The sequence below is a fragment of the Terrapene carolina genome, unplaced genomic scaffold (assembly GCF_002925995.2).
Source record: "Terrapene carolina triunguis isolate 2854851 unplaced genomic scaffold, T_m_triunguis-2.0 Scaffold29489, whole genome shotgun sequence".
Classification (NCBI taxonomy): Eukaryota; Metazoa; Chordata; order Testudines; family Emydidae; genus Terrapene; species Terrapene triunguis.
In genome coordinates this window covers 7,527-25,996 of record NW_020693840.1, presented here as the reverse complement: position 1 = coordinate 25,996, position 18,470 = coordinate 7,527, and the positions used below count along the sequence as shown (strand labels likewise).

Genomic DNA, 18,470 nt, shown 5'->3' with positions numbered 1-18,470 from the left:
TCAGGAGAGATGCTGTCACGGACTCACAGGTCGTGCCCACTCTTGGCCCCGTGCGGTCCGTGGGGGGTGCCCCTTTTAGTGAGACAGCCCTTCTCGGGGGTCCACTCTCTCTCGGGGTCCGGCCCCTCCACCTCCTAGAGCCGCACCTCTCTGAGCCTTAGCACGTCTGTCTCTGCCGTGGGCCCCCTCAGGGAGTCCCCTCGCTCTGGACCCCCCGGGGCCTCCACCCCCGAAGGGGTTGATGCAACCCTGTTCTCTAGACCGGAGTGACTCTCAGCCAGTGTAAAACAGAAGGGTTTATTGAGAGTTGAACACAGCACAGGAAACTCTCTGACCCTCAGGCCTGGCCTCCCTCAGCCCAGCACATCCCAGTCTCCCTGCATCCAGGTGGGCTCAGCCTGCTTCCCCTCTCCAGCCCAGAGCCCCCCTGCTCGCCGCTGGGCATCCGAGATCCCCGGCCCCAGGCCCCGCCTCTGTCCATTGTCTTCCCTCCAGGTAAACAGGGTCGTAAACCGGGGCCTCCTCTCCTGCTTCTCCCTCTGGCTGGAACCGGCTGGTTAGGTCACTGGGTCCTCACTCTGCAGCCCATTGTCCTCTCACTGGCCAGAACCGGCTGCGTCTCCTCAGCTGGGCCTCTGGGTCACCAGGTCGCCAGGTCACCGGTCGTTGGGGTATCCATCCTCCCGGCCACCGGCTGGGTCCCCACGTCCTCTCTCCGGTCCTCTGCAAAACACACTCCCTCTCCCCTCACCTCGTTAAACCAGTAACACCCAGGGAAACTGAGTCCCACCCCCTCCGCATGCAAACCCTTGAAACTCCACAGAAAACAAGAAAACCCCCCACTTTGTCACAGATGCACATGCCTGATTGGGGGAAAACACATTTTACAAAACTTAACTTTACCATCTTTCTCACCCACAGCTATGTATTTGCTTAAAATACAAAACAGGATGGATAAAAATCAATGATTTAAAAAAAATAAAAAAATCGGATTTTTTTTATTTAAATTGAATTATTTTTGATAAAATGCTTTTTGAGGAAAAAATCTATCTAAAAATTGTTTTAATTAAAATACATTATAGCCCCAAAATATCTCATCGTGGAATAGGGATTATAAATTCTAATTCTATAGTATGAGACAATATATTCATGTAATGTTAAGAAAAGTTTTGTAAATGAGTTCCAATAACGAATGGCATTATTATTATTAGTTAAACTGGAAAAGATGGGGATCAATATGAAAATTGAAAGGTGGCTAAGGAACTGGTTAAAGGGGAGACTACAACGGGTCATACTGAAAGGTGAACTGTCTGACTGGAGGGAGGTTACTAGTGGAGTTCCTCAGGGATTGGTTTTGGGACCAATCTTATTTAATCTTCTTATTACTGACCTTGGCACAAAAACTGGCAGTGTGCTGATAAAGTTTGCGGATGACACAAAGCTGGGAGGTATTGCCAATACAGAGAGGGACCGGAATATCATACAGGAAGATCTGGATGGCCTTGTAAACTGGAGTAGTAGAAATAGGGTGAAATTTAATAGTGAAAAGTGCAAGGTCATGCATTTAGGGATTAATAACAAGAATTTTGGTTATAAATTGGGGACGCATCAGTTGGAAGTAACAGAGGAGGAGAAGGATCTCGCAGTATTGGTTGATCACAGGATGACTATGAGCCGCCAATGTGATGTGGCCGTGAAAAAAGCTAATGCGGTCTTGGGATGCATCTAGCGAGGTATTTCCAGTAAAGATAAGGAGGTGTTAGTACCGTTATACAAGGCACTGGTGAGACCTCATCTGGAATACTGTGTGCAGTTTTGGTCTCCCATGTGTAATAAGGATGAATTCAAACTGGAACAGATACAGAGAAGGGCTACTAGGATGATCCGAGGAATGAAAAACCTTTCTTATGAAAGGAGACTCTAAGAGTTTGGCATGTTTAGCCTAACCCAAAGAAGGCTGAGGGGAGATATGATTGCTCTCTATAAATATATCAGAGGGATAAATACCAGTGAGGGAGAGGAATTATTTAAGCTCAGAACCAATGTGGACAGAAGAACAAATGGATATAAACTGGCCATCAGGAAGTTTAGACTTGAAATTAGATGAAGGTTTCTAACCATCAGAGGAGTGAAGTTCTGGAATTGTCTTCCAAGGGTAGCAGTGGGGCAAAAGACATATCTGGCTTCAAAATGGGATAGCCTAATTTTGACAATTAATTGATCTGTGACTATTAGCGGTAAATACACCCAATGGCCTGTGATGGGATGTTAGATGGGGTGGGATCTGAGTTACTACAGAGAATTCTTTCCTGGGTGCTGGCTGGTGAGTCTTGCCCACATGCTCAGGGTTTAACTGATTGCCATATTTGGGGTCGGGAAGGAATTTTCCCCCAGGGCAGATTGGCAGTGGCCCTAGGGGTTTTTCACCTTCCTCTGCAGCATGGGGCACGAGTCACTTGCTGGAGGATTCTCTGCACCTTTACGTCTTTAAACCATGATTTGAGGACTTCAATAGCTCAGACATAGGTTAGGGGTTTATTACAGGAATGGGTGGGTGAGATTCTGTGGCCGGCATTGTGCAGGAGGTCAGATTAGACGATCATAATAGTCCCTTCTGACCTTAAAGTCTATGAATCTATGAATCTATCTGTCCTTTGTTTCCCCTCTGGATGGAACCAGCTGGTCAGGTCACCAGGGTTCTCTCTCCAAAGCCCATTGTCCTCCCAATGGCCAGAACCGGCTGTGACTCCCGAGCTGGGCCTCCCGGTCACCAGTTGCTGGGGTATCCATTCTCCAGGCCATTTGCTGGCTCCCTGTAACATCAAACTCCCTCTCCCACCACCTCGCTAAACCAGTAACACCCAGGGAAACTGGGTCCCACCCCCTCTGCATGCAAACCATTGAAAAAATAAAACAAAAAATCCTGCTTCATCACACCCGCTCAGCTGCTCTCCACGGCTCTTGCCCAGCCCCAAACTGGGGCTGATCACTGGAGGTGGAGCAAACTCACCGACTGAAAACTTCCTGTTGTACGAGATCTGCTTAGCAACCAGCCTCCCAGCACAGCCACTGATGCCCACATGCAGGGGCACAGAGCTGATGTGCCGCTGGCCTGGGGCAGAGTGGGCCAGGGTCTGGCTGGGAGAGCGGGCCAGAGTGGGAGTCTCAGGAGGGCCTGGCCATCAGGGCTGGCCTCAATGCATCTAGGGGGTGCTGCGTTTCTTTTAGTTATAGGTTTTTCCCAGACACTTCTGCAGCTCAGCACAGGGTGACAGAGCCCTTAAAAAAACAACCCCTGTGCCCCACCCCAGATTCAGCGGCATCTCAGCTCTTAAATCAAAGGCTGGAGACAGCGACCTCTGGAATCCAGCTGCCTCTCCTGAGACCCACTGACCCATCTCTCATCACTAGGGAATCCTCAGTGACCCGGGACCTGGGAGGTGTTTGAGGAACCGAGAGACAGAAAACAAACATCTGCGCTCAATGGACCAGTTCCGATCTGCTGACGTTTCCCCTGGTAAGAGACTCCAGAGGCGAAATACCCATGTCCCAATTCCCCCATCCCACAGCCAGTCCCCCCCATAGTGGGATCAGAAGCCGTCTGTCCGTGGGAGCTGGCCTGTATCTGTGACAATCTCTCTCCTTGCGTTGATGGCACCGAGATCTCCAGCCAGTGGATCCAGGTTGAGCAAGACATTCTAGGGCCGTGTTTCTCAAATGCGGCTTTTCCTGCGGCCAGAGCCTCCTGGGTGGTTATTGGGGGGTCAAAGCAGAGGCCCCTCCCCTGAGTCCACCAGCAGGGGTTTGGCCCTGCCCCTCTGGAGACACAAACACTGGAGGAGCAGAGGCAAATGAGTTCCCCACCTTCCCAGGGGTGGTGGAGTCGGTCTTCAGCCCTGGGGTGGTGGGCTCCAGCTGTGGGGTTTTGGGCTCTAACTCCGGGCCCCGGGGTCTGTCCCTGGGCCCCGTCCCATGGGTTTTGGGCTCTTTCTCCTGGCCACACAGTGGAGGGCTCTGGCCCTTGATCCTGGCCATGCAGCAGTAGGTTCTGGCCCCAGGCTTATCCCCATATCACCCCTGGCCCCCACTGCCTCCCTACCCACCTCCCCATCCGGGGCTTAATTTGTCCCCTGCACTTCCAGGGCTGAGTAAGTCTGCTGGAAAAAAGGATCCGTGTATGTTTGTCCCTTTTCACAGCAGACTTAGGAGCTAGTTGGGAGGCTGTGAAAAGCTCAGGGGCCGACTCTGTGGGTGCCCCCGGGCTGGAACACCCATGGGAAAAAATAGTAACAACAACAAAAGACAGGAACGTTCAAAGCACCTTATTTGTGTTTCTAGTCTGTATATGTCCAGGAAAGAATAGAGTGAACTGAACATTATTTTTATTATTGAGTCGGCAAAACCCCCTAAATACATGAATGACAATGATTTCGACATGGATCTGTGCATATTGCTTCGTTTTTCCTAAAGTTAATTCAATATTTTAGGCTTTAGTATTTAGGAAGAATTCTCTGAGCAGCCGCCAGTGGGCTCTTTGCAGCCGCCCCACCCCAGAGGCGAACGCATCTCAGCTCCAGGTAAGTGATTAGTATCTGCAGCATGTACAATATGATAAGAGGTGCAAACTGCTAGTTGTAAAATATGGTTTTGTAACTGGAGATAGCAGTAATAAAGGGTTAGAGCCGATGCAGGGGCTGGGCAACCCACCACTACTGGGTTCTATCCCTGGCTCTTGGAGGTGAGGGGAGTCTGGCAGGTTAGAGTAGTGGGGCTGGAAGCAAGGACTCCTGGGTTGTATCCCAGCTCTGGGAGGGGAGTGGGGGTTCGGGGGGCTCAGAGTCTGGACTCCTGGGTTCCATCCCCACAAGCAATATGCAGCCTGCCCCTGTTGCAGGGAAGCCTCAGGCAGCCCCTGCCACAGGGAGGGGAAGATGGCAGGATGCTGATTCTGGGGTTTCTGAGAAAGCATCTCCCCCCAATGGCCCCTGCCAGCGCCCACTTCTGCTTTCAGGTTCCTGTGCATGCTGCTTCCCCACGCTCTGAGTCACAAAGCCTGGGGAACCTGGACTGCAAGGTCGGAGAGCCAGGAGCTGAGCCCCCCCTGCAGGTCTAGGGGTGAGTGGAAATAGGGGTGAGGGAGCTGGAAGGTCTGTGGAGACTGGGGTGCCCCTCAATCCCGACCCGCAGCCCCTTGCTATCCCAGCCCTGGGCTCTGCTCCCCCACAGCTCTGCTTGCGCTCCTCAAGTCCGAGCAGAGTCCTGCCCCAGGGCTCCTCCACCATGGGGACCACACTGGAGGCATCGGCTCAGGGGGCCATGTAGAACGGGGGTTCCCCAGCTCTCATCTCTCAGCCTCCTTCCCGAGAACACCTGAGGGCATCACCCATAGTACAATTGCGCTCACTCCATTGCTCCCCATGGTGTTGGGTCAGCACAAAGTGTGGGGGGGTACAGACCCCCTGGGGCTCCCAGATACTCTGTGGGGGCAGGGCATCCCCCCAGGGATGCCGATGGAGTCTGGATCTCTCGGGGCCGGTGGAGTCCCCCACTGTCCAACTTCCCCTCCAGCCCTGGGCAATGGGGCCCATCCCACCCTGCTCTGGCAGGGGATGGTGCATGGGCCATGCGGGAATCCAAGCTGAGACCTGCCCAGCCCACAGCAGTGGATGGGGGAGAGGGAGGCAGGAGTGAGAGGCCCATACCATTTTAACAGGTAAAGACAGGGGGAAGGTGTGAGTGGCCCAACTCACATGCGAGGAGGGGAAAGGAGGGAGTGGTCCCTACCATTCTCACAAGAATGAAGAGGATGGAGGGTCCGTAACACTGACAAGGAGGAGAGTCCCAGCTGCAGAAGGAGCAGGGTGGAGTGGGGGAGGGGCTAAGGCAGCTGTGGGGCAGGGAGGGCAGCATTAGCGCCCCACCCTGTTTGCAGAGGGGGAAGCCATGAGCTCTCTGCAGCACACACCCCCGGGATGATTTACCCACATCCAGTTCCACTGGGTCCCTGCAGAACCAGCCCCTCACCATGTGGGGGCGACACCATCACTGGGGGGGGGGGGGGGGCTGAGCCAACGGGCTGCAAACAACGGGGTGTTTGGAGGCAAAGCACAAATCTGTGGATTTTAAAAGCCAATCTCAGGATTTTGAAACCTTTTTCAGCCAATCACATGATTCTTAGAGGAAATCTCTAATCTCAGAATTTATAAGTGAATTTCGGATGGGGGGGTTGCCGATGTCATGACCTTCACATTAAATTTCAGGATTTTTTAGCGAATCCTGGAATCACAGACCCACAGGGTGAGAATGGACCGCAGGGGTCACCTAGTCGAATCCCTGCCAAGATGCAGGATTTCTTTGGTCTAACTCATCCTAGAGAAATACTGTCCAGCCTCCTCTCGAAACCCTCCAGTGAAGGTGCTTTCATGACCTCCATGGGCGTCTGGTCCATTGTCCAACTGCTCACAGTTGTCCCTCGTCCTGCCCTCTGGGGTGAGAGAGAACAATCTTCTTTATGGCAGCCTTTCCAGTATTTGAAAACCACGATAATGTCCCCTCCCACCCTGCCAATTTCTTTTCCAAACTAACCAAACCCAGTTCCTTCAGGCTGTGCCCCTAGGGGTTCCATTCCATCCCTTTGATCATCTGCATCCCTCGTCTCTGGATCCTTTCTCTACAGCCTTTCTATACATTGGTGACCAAAACTGGACACAGTCCTCCAGCTGAGGCCTAGCCAGTACCGAGTAGAGCAGTACTGTCATTTCCCGTGACTTGTATGCTCTGTGTCTGTTAATGTAATCTAAAATTGCATTTGTTGAGTTTTTTTGCAACAGTGTCACATTGCTGACTCATGTCAAGGCTGTGATATGCCATAACTCCCAGATCCTTTTCAGCAGTGCTGCTGCCAAGCCAGTTCTTCCCAATCCTGTATTTGTGCATTTGGTTTTTCTTCTCTAAGTGGAGTACCTTCCATTTCCCTTGATGAATTTCATTGTGTCATCTACAGCCTAGTTCTCCAATTTATCGAGGTCCCTCTGAGTTTTAGCTGCATTCTCCCAAAGTGTTGGCAACCCCTACAGCTTTGTGTCATCTGCAGATCTTATCAGTCTGCTCCCTAGTCTTACATCCAGGTCATTGATAAAGATGTTCAACAACACGGGACCTAGAACAGATCCCTGTGGAACCCCACTTGGGACCTCCCTCCAATCCCACATCGTTCCATTAACAGTTACTCGTTGTTTGTGGTTGTTTAACCAGTTACATATCCACTTAATGGTAGTTCCACCGAGCCCACATTTCTCCATAAGAACGGCCATACTGGGTCGGACCAAAGGTCCATCTAGCTCAGTATCCTGACTTCTGACCATGGACAATGACAGGCACCCCAGAAGGAATGAACAGAACATGATCCATCCCCTGTCGCCCATTCCCAGCTTCTGGCAAACAGAGGCTAGGGACACTATCCCTGTCCATCCTGCCTAATAGCCATCGATGGACCTGTCCTCCATGGATTTATCCAGTTCTTTTTGAACCCTGTTATAGTTCTGGCCTTCACAATATCCTCTGGCAAAGAGTTTGACTGTGCGTTGTGTGAAGTAATACTTCCTTACGTTTGTTTTAAACCTGCTGCCTATTCATTTCATTTCAGAACTCCTAGTTCTTGTGTTATTAGAAAGAGTAAATATTTATATATATATTATATACCTTATATGTATAGTTGGGATTATGTTTCAGAATGTGCATTACTTTGCATTTATTAACATTGCATTTCATCTGCCATTTTGTTACCCAGTCACCCATTTTTGTAAGATCCCTTTGTAGCTCATCGCAGTCAGATTTGAACTTAACTGCCTTCAGTAGTTTTATATCATCTGCAAATTTTGCCACCTCACTGTTTACCCCTTTTTCCAGATCATTTATCAATATCTTGAACAGTACTGGTCCCTGTACTGACCCCTAGGAGATACCGCTATTTATCTCTCTCCGCTGTGAAAATTGACCATTTATTCCTATCCTTTGTTTCCTATCATTTAATCAGTTACTGATCCAGGAAAGGACCTTCCCATTTATCCCATGACAGCTCACACTGCTTAAGAACCTTTCAGGAGGGACCTTGTCAGAGACTTTCTGAAAATCTAAGTACACTATATTGACTGGGTCACCCTTGTCCACTCCTTCAGAAAATTATAGTAGATTGGTGAGGCATGATTTCTCTTTACAAAAACCATGTTGACTCTTCCCCAACAAATCATGTTCATCTATGCATCTGATAATTCTGTTCTTTACTATAGTTTCAACCAGTTTGCCCGGCACTGAAGTTAGGCTTAGTGGCCTCTAATTGCCGGGATCACCTCTGGAGCCTTTTTCAAAAATTGGTGTCACATTAGCTATCATCCAGTCATCTGGTTCAGAAGCTGATTTAAATGATAGGTTACATAACAGAGTTAGTAGTTCTGCAATTTCACATTTGGGTTCCGTCAGAAGTCTTCTCCAGCTTACTTATGAGAATGTCATGTGGGACTGTGTCAAAAGCCTTCCTGAAGTCCATGTATATATGTGCACTGCTTTCCCCCTGCCACTAACCAGTTACCTTGTCAAAGAAGGAAATCAAGCTGGTTGGGAAGGATTTGTTCTTGGTAAATCCATGCTGGTGACCACCCCTTCGTCCTCACAAATTGAAGGTTTTATACGTTGCTGTAGTAGCTTTTCAGGTGTCGAGGTGAGGCTGACTGGTCTGTAGTTCCCTGGCTCCTCCTTTCCCCCCTTTTAAAGATGACCACACTGTTAGCCCTTCTCCCATCTTCTGGGATGTCTCCTGGCATCCATGAGTGGCTCCAAGATTTCTTCAACTAATTCCTTCAGCACCCTGGGTTGAACAGCATCCTGCCCCACTGATCTGAATTTATTCAAATTGGTCTGAACTTCTCTGACATGTTCTTTCCTTATCCAAATCTGCAACTCTTCCCCTTTGCTGTACGAGGTAACTTCGCTGGTCGCCCGCTCGCATGTTGTTTTTTGTGGGAAGACTGAAGCAAAGCAGGCACTGAGCAGCGCTGCCTTTCCACCATCTTCTGTCACCAGCTCGGGATTTTCCGGCTGATCTCATGATTCTGAGAGAAAATCACAGGGTTTTTTTTTTGCCAATTTATGGAATTTTTTAGCCTACGATCTCTCGGGACCGTCTGGTGACTTGGGGTGTCACTGCGCTGCCAGCAGCCTCAGATCAGATGCCTGCAGATCCTGGCAATATTGATGGTCCCCCAGGCAGATATGTCATCCCCCCCACAGCCTCCGCTTTCACAGTACCCACCCCCCATCTGTCTCTAGGTCTGTCCCAGACGGACACTGCACCCATGGGCAGAACCCTGCTGCCACAGCAGGAAGCTGGGGAACGGGACCACCCATCTCAGGGCACTCCCTGGAGAGGATGGGGTGCTGCCCCCCCCTGCAGCCACGCTGAGGTTCCTGATTCTCGTCCTGCTCTGGATGGGTAAGTAAGCAGCACCTGCAGCCCCAGTGCAGGGGGAAGGGCAGAACCTGCGCTAAGCAGGGCCAGGTCTGTCCCAGAACTTGAAAGGGAGACTGGCCAGAGGGGGAGGGGAGCCCAGTGCCCCAGTGTGGTGCTAGGGGGCGCTGAGGGACAGGGACCGGGCAGGGGGCTCGATGGAGGGAGGAATGGAAACTAAATGGAGTGAGAATTGGTCAAGGACCCAGGGCTGGGATCACATGGGGCTGCAGGTCGGGAGTGAGGGGAATCGGCAGAGCTGTGGGGTGCAGCTCAGGGTTGGTCTCTGCTCTCTATGGGTCCCAGTTCAATCCTTGTCTGTCCCTGCAGGGTCCCTGTCCCAGCTGCCTGGATTTACCCTGACGGTGCCGCAGTCGGTGTCAGTGCAGGTGGGTCTCTGCGTTCTCGTCCCCTGCACCTTCACATATCCAGCCTCGTATGACACCGACAATCCCCGGGCCCAGCTCTACAGATACTGGTACAAGGATCCAGCCGATGTGGGCCAGAATACACCTGTGGCCAGCAGTGACTCCAACCGGGGGGTGTCGCAGGAGACCCAGGGCCGGTTCCGGCTGGCGGAGAATCCGGCGCACGGCGACTGCTCCCTGCAAATCAGCGACGCCCAACAGACGGATGCAGGGAGATATTTCCTTAGAGTTGAGAAAGGAAAATTGAAATACAGTTACCGCTCCAGTGCCGATGGCACTGACTTTACGCTCACGATCTCCGTGCCAGGTAAGAGCAGCCGCAGTCACCACTCATCAGCCTCCTGAGCTAGCCAGTCCCCACCCTGGGGCCGGATCGGAGACGCTCCTCTAGAGGGGAAAGGCCCCGTGTCCCTGAGTGATTCTTTTCCCTCTCCCCATGTCTCAGGACTGACAGAGGAGCCAGAGATCCAGATCTCGCCGGCGCAGAGGGTGCCAGGGATGCTGCTGGCCGGGGAGCCGGTGACTGTGACCTGCACGGCCCCTGGGCGCTGCTCCGGGACCCCTCCCCGAGTCACCTGGACGGGGCCATTCAGCGACACAGCCCGGGATGTCTCAGTCCAGCTGGCGAACAGCACCTGGGCCCACAGCTCCATGCTCAGCTTCACACCCAGCCCGGGGGACCATGGCCAAGAGCTCGATTGCAGCGTCATCTACGGCCCAGCACAGGGACCTTCCACCAGCAGAACCATCCGGCTCCACGTTGGCTGTGAGTGACCCAACCAGCCCCTCCACACCGGCCCCCAGCTCCCTATGCTGGGATCCCCACCTCTGGGCTCCCCACCCCCCACCATGCACACTCAGCCAATTCTACTCCAGGCCCCTTCCCTCCACACCTTGCAGCCCCTTCTCCCTTGGGATCTTCACCCCTTTCTGCCCCCCTTGGTTATGGCTCCCCTCTCCCATCCACATCCCCAGGTCCCCAAGCCATTCTTTTCTGAGATCTTTTCTACCCCTGCCCTGCCCTGCCCCAGAATCCTCCTGTGCTGGGATCCAACCTCCCCAATTAAGTCCCCCCTTGCTGGGATTCCCCCCTCACAACAGTGATCCCAGGTCCCCCTGAGATCCCCCCGGGCTGTCCCACCGCGTCTCCTCCACTCCCTCCCTTTTCTGCCGGGATTGGTGGATGCTCTATATGGGGCAGAATTTTAATGACACCCAGACCCAGTCACTGTCCGGCAGTAAACATGCTCCAGACTCGGTGCCCAGAGACCTCAGCCCCCCCTGCTCCAGGGCAACCCCCGTTAAATGGCCCGTGACCCTTGCGCTGCAGATCCAGGGCAGAGGGAAAATCAGCGGCCGCCTTTGCGATTTGAAGGATCAAATCAGGCATCAGTGTAAGGACGGCCCTTGTTCCCTTCAGCCAGAGGGAGATTTAGAAGGAACTCGCCCCCTACCCACGTGTCTGAGCCCAGGCCCCAGCCTGATCCCAAATGTCTAAACAGGCCTAGGAGGAAACATCCGTGCTGCAATCAGAGACCCACAGCCTGAGCCCCGCGAGCCCGACCCAACGGAACCAGGCTCTGAGGCTCGGCCCCGCGGGGCTTTGAGGGCAGCGTGGACGGACCCTGCCAGGCCTGGCCAGCCAGTATCAGTGTCCGGCTGTTCTGCGTGTTACTTTTAGCCGCCGCTCTGGGCGCAGTCGGGCTGCAAAATATCCAGGCCTGGCAGGCCAAGCCCGTGGGCAAAAGAAGAGGGCTGGGGAGGGGACTTGGGTGGGGAGGCAAAGGACCCATGACGGGGTTGTCTGATGTATCTGGTGGTGGCTGGGTCTGGGGTGGGGGTGGGAGTGGGGTTATTTAGACCCCTGGCCCCGACCTTCCCTGGGGAGGACACGTTTGGGGAGCAGGACACTGAACACCCAGCAGACGGTGGCACCGAGATAGTGACGCTCGCTCCAGTATCCAGGCCTGAGCAGCCCGGCCCCTCGTTAGTGACTCCACCAATTAGGCCCAATTTTGACCCACCGGTCTCAGTCCCTTGGGTTTCCATTTCCCACAGTTCTGGTACCCCAGCACGGCCCTAACCCGGCCCCTGGGTTACGTCGGGCACCTCTTGGGTCGGGCGCAGTAGGGTCTGTCACTTCCCTTCCCCACCCATGGGTCTTGTGTCACTCCAGGGACTTTCCCGTCCCCCAGCTGAGCTCACAGTGATGGTCTATGTCTAGGCTCAGTGATCACTAGCGACACCCCCCACCCTGGTGCTGTCCAGCCCCCCGATCCATCTCTGTCTGGTTTGTGTTACAGACCCACCCAGGCCCCCCAACATCACCGGGACCCTGACCAGGAACGGACGCCCCGGTGAGAGGCCGCGCTGCGAGCCCCGGGAACCAGCGAGCGCCTCCTAGTCATGCTCTGCCCACGCTCAGGGCCAGGCGCCAGGCTCAGCCGGGCCAGGCTGGTCCGTGTCCGGAGGGGAGAGCCCGAGGAAGCTGCACGGCTGTTGGGAGGGTGGTGTGGGGAGCGGGCCTGGTTCCCTCAGTCTCCAGACCCCCAGACAGAATTAAGGGGGCGCTGGGCAATGGGGAGGAGATGGGTTATGGACTGATCTCTGCAACGGAGACCTACTGCCATGGAAAGGCACCGAGATTGTGCGCCCACCCCAGAGCTGGCTACGTCTCCACGCTGGGTGAGGGGTCTTTGTATAAACAGCCCCTGCACCCCACCCCAGAGCTGGCTGCATCTCAGCTCTCTGGGGCGGGGGCTAACCTGCCTGATCATCTCTTCCAGGGCCGGCCCCATTGGGAGCTGAGGGTGACGTCGTGTCTCTGGAGATCCAGGAGGGCGACTCCCTGAACCTGAGCTGTGAGGCTTCGAGCAGACCCGAGGCCACCCTGAGCTGGGCCAAGGGGAACGAGTCCCTGAGCTCCAGACAGGGAGGGGACGGGCATCTGGAGCTGCCGAATCTCAGCAGAGGGGACGCTGGGGAGTATCGGTGCTGGGCAAAGAATTCCTATGGGTTGGCCAGCCGGGCCCTGAATGTGGACATGCAGTGTAAGGAGTTAGGGGGTGCCAGGCCACAGGGAGGGGCCTCAGTGGAAGGTGCTGGGCTGCAGAGGGGAGGCGGGGGCTCTGTTGGGGGCACTGGGTTGCATGGAGCAAGGCAGGGGGTCAGTAGGGGGTGGTAGGCTGCAGGGAGCAAGGCAGGGGGTCAGTAGGGGGCTTTGGGCTGCAGGGGGTGGGCGGGGGATCCATGGGGGGTGCTGGGCTGCGAGGAGGGGCAGGGGTTCATTGGGGGGTGCTGGGCTGTGGAGCAGGGGGTCTGTATGGGACTCTCTTCAATCTAATACGTTGCATGGGTATTTCAGCTCTAGAGAGGACTCTGCAAATCACCGTCTCCCGAGCTAACAGGAGCGACCCCCAGCTATTCCAAGGTATCTCTAGGGGGTGGGGAGTGGGGCACGGGGCCTTTCCCCTCTAGGGGGTGCCAGCCCCGATCCAGCCCCTGGGCAGGGACTGGCTGGCTCAGGGTGCGAGTGGCTCTGTGTTATTTCTATTCCCAGATCCCGACACCCTGGTGGGGAACGGTTCACAGCTCACGGCCCAGGAGGGCGACTCCCTACGGTTCCTCTGCTCCGTCGCCAGCAACCCCCCCGCTGCGCTGGGCTGGGTGAGGCGAGCCGTCGAGGGCACCCACCCCGTGGGGGAGAATCAGCTGCGGCTGGAACTGCCCAACGTAACGGCCGAGGACGGGGGGCTGTACGGGTGCTGGGCCCAGAACAAGGAGAGCTCTGCCCAGGGGACATTCCAGCTGCTCGTCGAGTGTAAGTGGAGTTAATCTGCGGGACTCCCTGCGACTGGGTGTGAGTGGGGTAAACCTGTGGGTCTTTCTGCCACTGGATATTAGTGAGGTTAATCTATGGGACTCCCTGCACCTGGGTATTAGTAGGTTTAACCCATGAGTTTCCCTGCCACTGGGTTTCTCTCTCTGACTATTGTCGCTGTGTCTCCTGCTCTCTCCAGACAGCCCTCGGCCAGGGACTGGGCTGAACTCGTCCTGCCAGCGCCAGAGGCCCAGCGTCAGCTGCAGCTGCTCCCTGCGCTCCCACCCCCCACCTCGGCTCCAGTGGCAGGTGGACGGGGAGCCCCTGGCTGGGAACGTCTCACGGGGGGCCCTGCAGGTCAGCTCGTGGGCCCAGGGGGACGAGGCCGTCAGTACCCTGAGCTGAATGGAGAGCGTGGATGGAGGCCACCAGATCTTTTGCCTCGGCTCCAACCCCTACGGGTTCCTTATTTTACTGCTGAGCCCACCAGAAATAGGTGAGAGTCCTTCCCCTCTAGGGGACACCAGCTCTGTCCTGGCCCCAGGGTGGGGGATTGGCTTCCTCTGGGGGCAGGGAATGCAGCACGGGGCTTTTCTGCTCTAGGGGGCGCCGTTTCTGACCCATACCCAAGGCAGGGACTGGCTGGCCCAGGGGGCTGAGAATTTCCTTTCTAGTAGGCATTGGCTGTCCCGATTTTATAGGGACAGTTCTGATGTTTGGGTCTTTTTAGTATATAGGCTCCTATTACCCCCCCCCCCCGTACCGATTTTTAACATTTGCCTGGTCACCCTAGCTGGCTCATGGGGCTGGGAATTTCCCCTCTAGGAGGCACCAGTTCTGACCTAGCCCCAGGGTGGGGGCTGGCTGGCTCGGGGCAGGGGTTGCAGGGATCTATCCCAGACTCTCAACTTCTTCTAGCTCCATCAGATGGCCTCACTCGGGCATTTATCGAAATCAGCTGCAAACTCGTCTTCATGGCGACTGGATTCTTCCTGGCCTATTACCTCACCCTGCTCTATTACAGATGGTAACTCAGCTACCGACCCACCTATCTACCCACCTACCCATATACCTACCCACCAATCTACCCACCTACTACCCTGCCTAGCTCTCTACCAACTAACTTACCATCCTACTCACCCACCCACCTACCATCCCATCCACTTACATACCCATCTTCCTACCTATATAACCATTGACTCACCCATCTACCTACTACCCCGCCTAGCTACCAACCCATTGACCCAACCAACCACTGATCTACCCACCTACCTCGTATCTCTCTACCCACTTACCCAACTAACTAACTACCCACCCACCCACCTATGTACCCATCTACCCACCTACCACCAGGTCTAGCTACCTATTCACCCTCTCAACCATCTACCTACGCACCTATCATCCCACCCATCTATCTATTCCAACTGCCAGCCATGAATTGGCCTTGTTAGCACTACAAAGAGTAATTTTCCCTCTGTTGATATTAACCCTTTCTTGTCAACTGTTGAGAATGGGCCTCATACACCCTAATTGAATTGTCCTCATTAGCACTGACCCCCCACTTGGTAAGGCAACTCCCATCTGTTCATGTACTGTATATTTTCCACTCCATGCATCTGATGAAGTGGGTTATATCCAACGAAAGCTTATGCCCAAATAAATCTGTTAGTCTCTAAGGTGCCACAAGGACTCCTTGTTGTTTTTACTGTTACAGACTAACACGGCTACCCCTCTGAAAGCTAATGTACCCCAGAATCTCTCTTTCTCTCTCTCTCCCAGGAAACCCTTCTGCTGTCGTGGAAGCAGAAGGAAGGACAGGCCGGGTGCCAGGGAATACATGTTGCCTGAATCCGGCGTGTAGATCGGGCTGTTCCTCAGCCACCAGAGAGACGACAAGGATCTGGAATGTCACGAGACTGAGAAAACGGAGAATGAGACCTCAGCTGCAGGGACTGCCACCCGGGTGAGGACAATGGACCGTTTAGCCCAGTATCCCGCTCCCTCCCTACCCCTCCAGCTCAGACCCATGGGCCTGGGAAGCACATGGAAGCTGCCTGTAATATTTATATGACAAGTAGATAATCTGTTTGTTGCCCTGATGGTTATGACCAGGGCCAACCTTAGGGAAAATCGCACCCTGGCTGAACTTGTATTTCATCACCCCCTCCCCCATCACTCCTGCCCCCCACGGGCTCCCTCAGCCTTCCCCCACCCCATCATCTCTGGGCCCTGTTGCCCCCCACAGTGTTTAATTTCTATTGAAAGAGATGCCAGAGCTCAGCTGTGGCTCAAATTAAGCCTGGCAGGTTGGCCTGATACTGGCGGGAGCTGGCCGGGCACCCAGCTCTGAAGGCAACGCCACCACCAGCAGCAGTGCAGAAGTCAGGGGGACCCGGCACATGGTGTATTGCCACCTTTCTGCACTGCTGCTGGGGCTTGTGGTGCCTGGTGCTCGGCATGTGGCTCAAGGCTTCGCGCTGTCACACGTGGGCTGCATCTCGCCAGAGCCCATGGCCTCCTGGAGCCCTCCGGCCACTCCTGGCTCACCCGGGGCGGGGGCACCAGTTCAGATTTGGGGTGGGGGTGGCAGGAAACTTTAACCATTATTCCAGGGACTATTTAGGCACCTGAAAACTCTCGGGTTTTTTTCAAGATAAAAATTTAGGGATTAGCCGACAGGAGCACTGTATCTAATTGTTATATAAAGAAAGAAACAATATATACAAACGCCAGTTAAAGTCATGTTTAAAGTTTATATGTAAATTTAGAACAATCAGGAGATAATACAGCAAGATATTCCGAATCCCAAGCCTTGAGGTATCAGTTCTGGAGCTTTAACGCAGATATCAGAGACACACATTTCATACTTTGCACACTATCTTTAGTAGAGATAAATAAAAATAAATAAAATCTCCTTACACAGACACACTGTTTTACTGCCATTATCTCCTCTATTTTAGTCAATTGTTTTTCACTAAAAACATAATTTTAACATATGTGATTAAGGTTTTTTTCTCTTTTATTAAGAAAGGGAATGAATTTTTCTAATTCTTTTGGCATTTCTGTTTACTGACCACAATCATGTATGTGAGTCACTAACATTTGACTCCATCATTGCTATTGGTATCATAGTTCTAACTGCTTTAATTTTCATGCAAATTAAATGAATTTACAGATATAACTAAAAATACAATTTCAAAAAAAGCGACTTTCATCTGCCCACTGTCTAAAGTTGTGTTTAGCTAATGTTTTTTAAACTGGCATTACTAAAGTGAGTACAAGCTAAAGCTCCATTCTAGGAGGATACTATTATTTGATTGCACCACTTTAAATAATGAATGACAAAGCACAATATGTTAATAACCGTAATAATGATCATTACTGCATCCAGGACAGGTTAGGCCGTTTAGAACTCACTACTCAAAAAATTCAATGTAAGCATAAGAGAGAAATAAAATTATGAAATGCAGAGACCAGTCAAAAAACTCAAATAACGGCACTTTGAAAGAATAAAATTCCAGAGAATATATGTGCATTGCAGGAAGAACCAACAAGTAACACCAACAATATAAATATATGTTGGGGGGTGCTGAGTGTGAAAGAGACAGTGTGTGTGAGCTGGGAGAGCGGCACTCAGCAGTCTGAACAAAAGCTTCTTCAGACACTACAGCAGCTGCCAGCAGCTCCATCCCTCTCTCTCCGTGAGCCCTGTCCACCCACCCCACCTGCTCTGCGGAGATGGGGTACATGGGGGGGTCAGGGAACAGCCTGACATCAGAGCCCCTCCCCCCTGCTCCTTACAGCAGACAGGAATCTCCAGGGAGCAGCTGGCCAGAGGCCACTGCAAGGCAGTGGGCAGGACACCAGCAGTGGGGGGCACCCCGCTCCAGAGGCACCCCTGTGACGTTGCACTCCAAAAATGCTTTAAAAAAACATGTTTATAAGTGTGAATATAATTTAACTGTAATATGCTTTACGCAAAAGATCTCTTGTAAGGTATCATTATAAAGCTTATAATCTACTGTCTTCATTCTATTTGTATGAATGCATCATTCTTGTACCTGAATCTAGGAATAGGTAGCATAACTCAGAGGTCCTATTGTAATTATGCAAAGTGTGGGCCATTAATGTTGGTTAGAATCTTGATGGCTCCCATTGACTAGGACAATTGACTCTAGATGGCTTTGTTTACCTGAACATCTCCACTGCATGCCTGTGGGCTAGTCCTGGACAAATGGAGTGGGGCTTACAGGAAATGTGATCATGTCACCTGAACTGGAATCCATCTTTAACCTGGTGCTTTTCCATTTAGAAGGAGGGGTGGGAACCCAGAGAGAGACAAAATATTCCCCTCTTGTGCCAAAGATATAAAAGGAGGTGGAACAGAACAAAGGAGGCTGCCGGTCATGAAGAAATCCTCTAGTTACCACCTGAGCTGGAATTAACAAGGATTGTACTAGGGGAAAGGATTGGGCCCAGACTAGGAAGGAGTCTAGTCTGTGAAAGAAGCTTATTGGAACATCTCTCAGGGTGAGATTTACCTGTATTCAGTTTATTGATGTATTAGGCTTAGATTTGCATATTTTGCTTTATTTTGCTTGGTGACTTACTTTGTTCTGTCTGTTATTACTTCAAACCACTTAATTTCTACTTTTTATACTTAATAAAATCACTTTTGTTTATTAATTAACCCAGAGTAAGTGATTAATTCCTGGGGGAG

General features: G+C 52.7%; 1 protein-coding gene across 1 annotated transcript; it reads left to right on the top strand.

Annotated features, from left to right (window-relative positions):
* Nucleotides 1–3,483: 3,483 nt before the first annotated feature.
* Nucleotides 3,484–15,713, top strand: LOC113409089 (sialic acid-binding Ig-like lectin 13; the record flags this gene model as incomplete). Its single annotated transcript, XM_026662681.1, has 9 exons — nucleotides 3,484–3,517; nucleotides 9,833–10,237; nucleotides 10,376–10,696; nucleotides 12,234–12,287; nucleotides 12,717–12,980; nucleotides 13,490–13,750; nucleotides 13,950–14,141; nucleotides 14,669–14,777; nucleotides 15,629–15,713. Coding segments are annotated over exons 1-9 (1,725 nt in total), but the record flags the coding sequence as incomplete, so codon positions are not given.
* Between the last annotated feature and the right edge of the window lie 2,757 nt (nucleotides 15,714–18,470).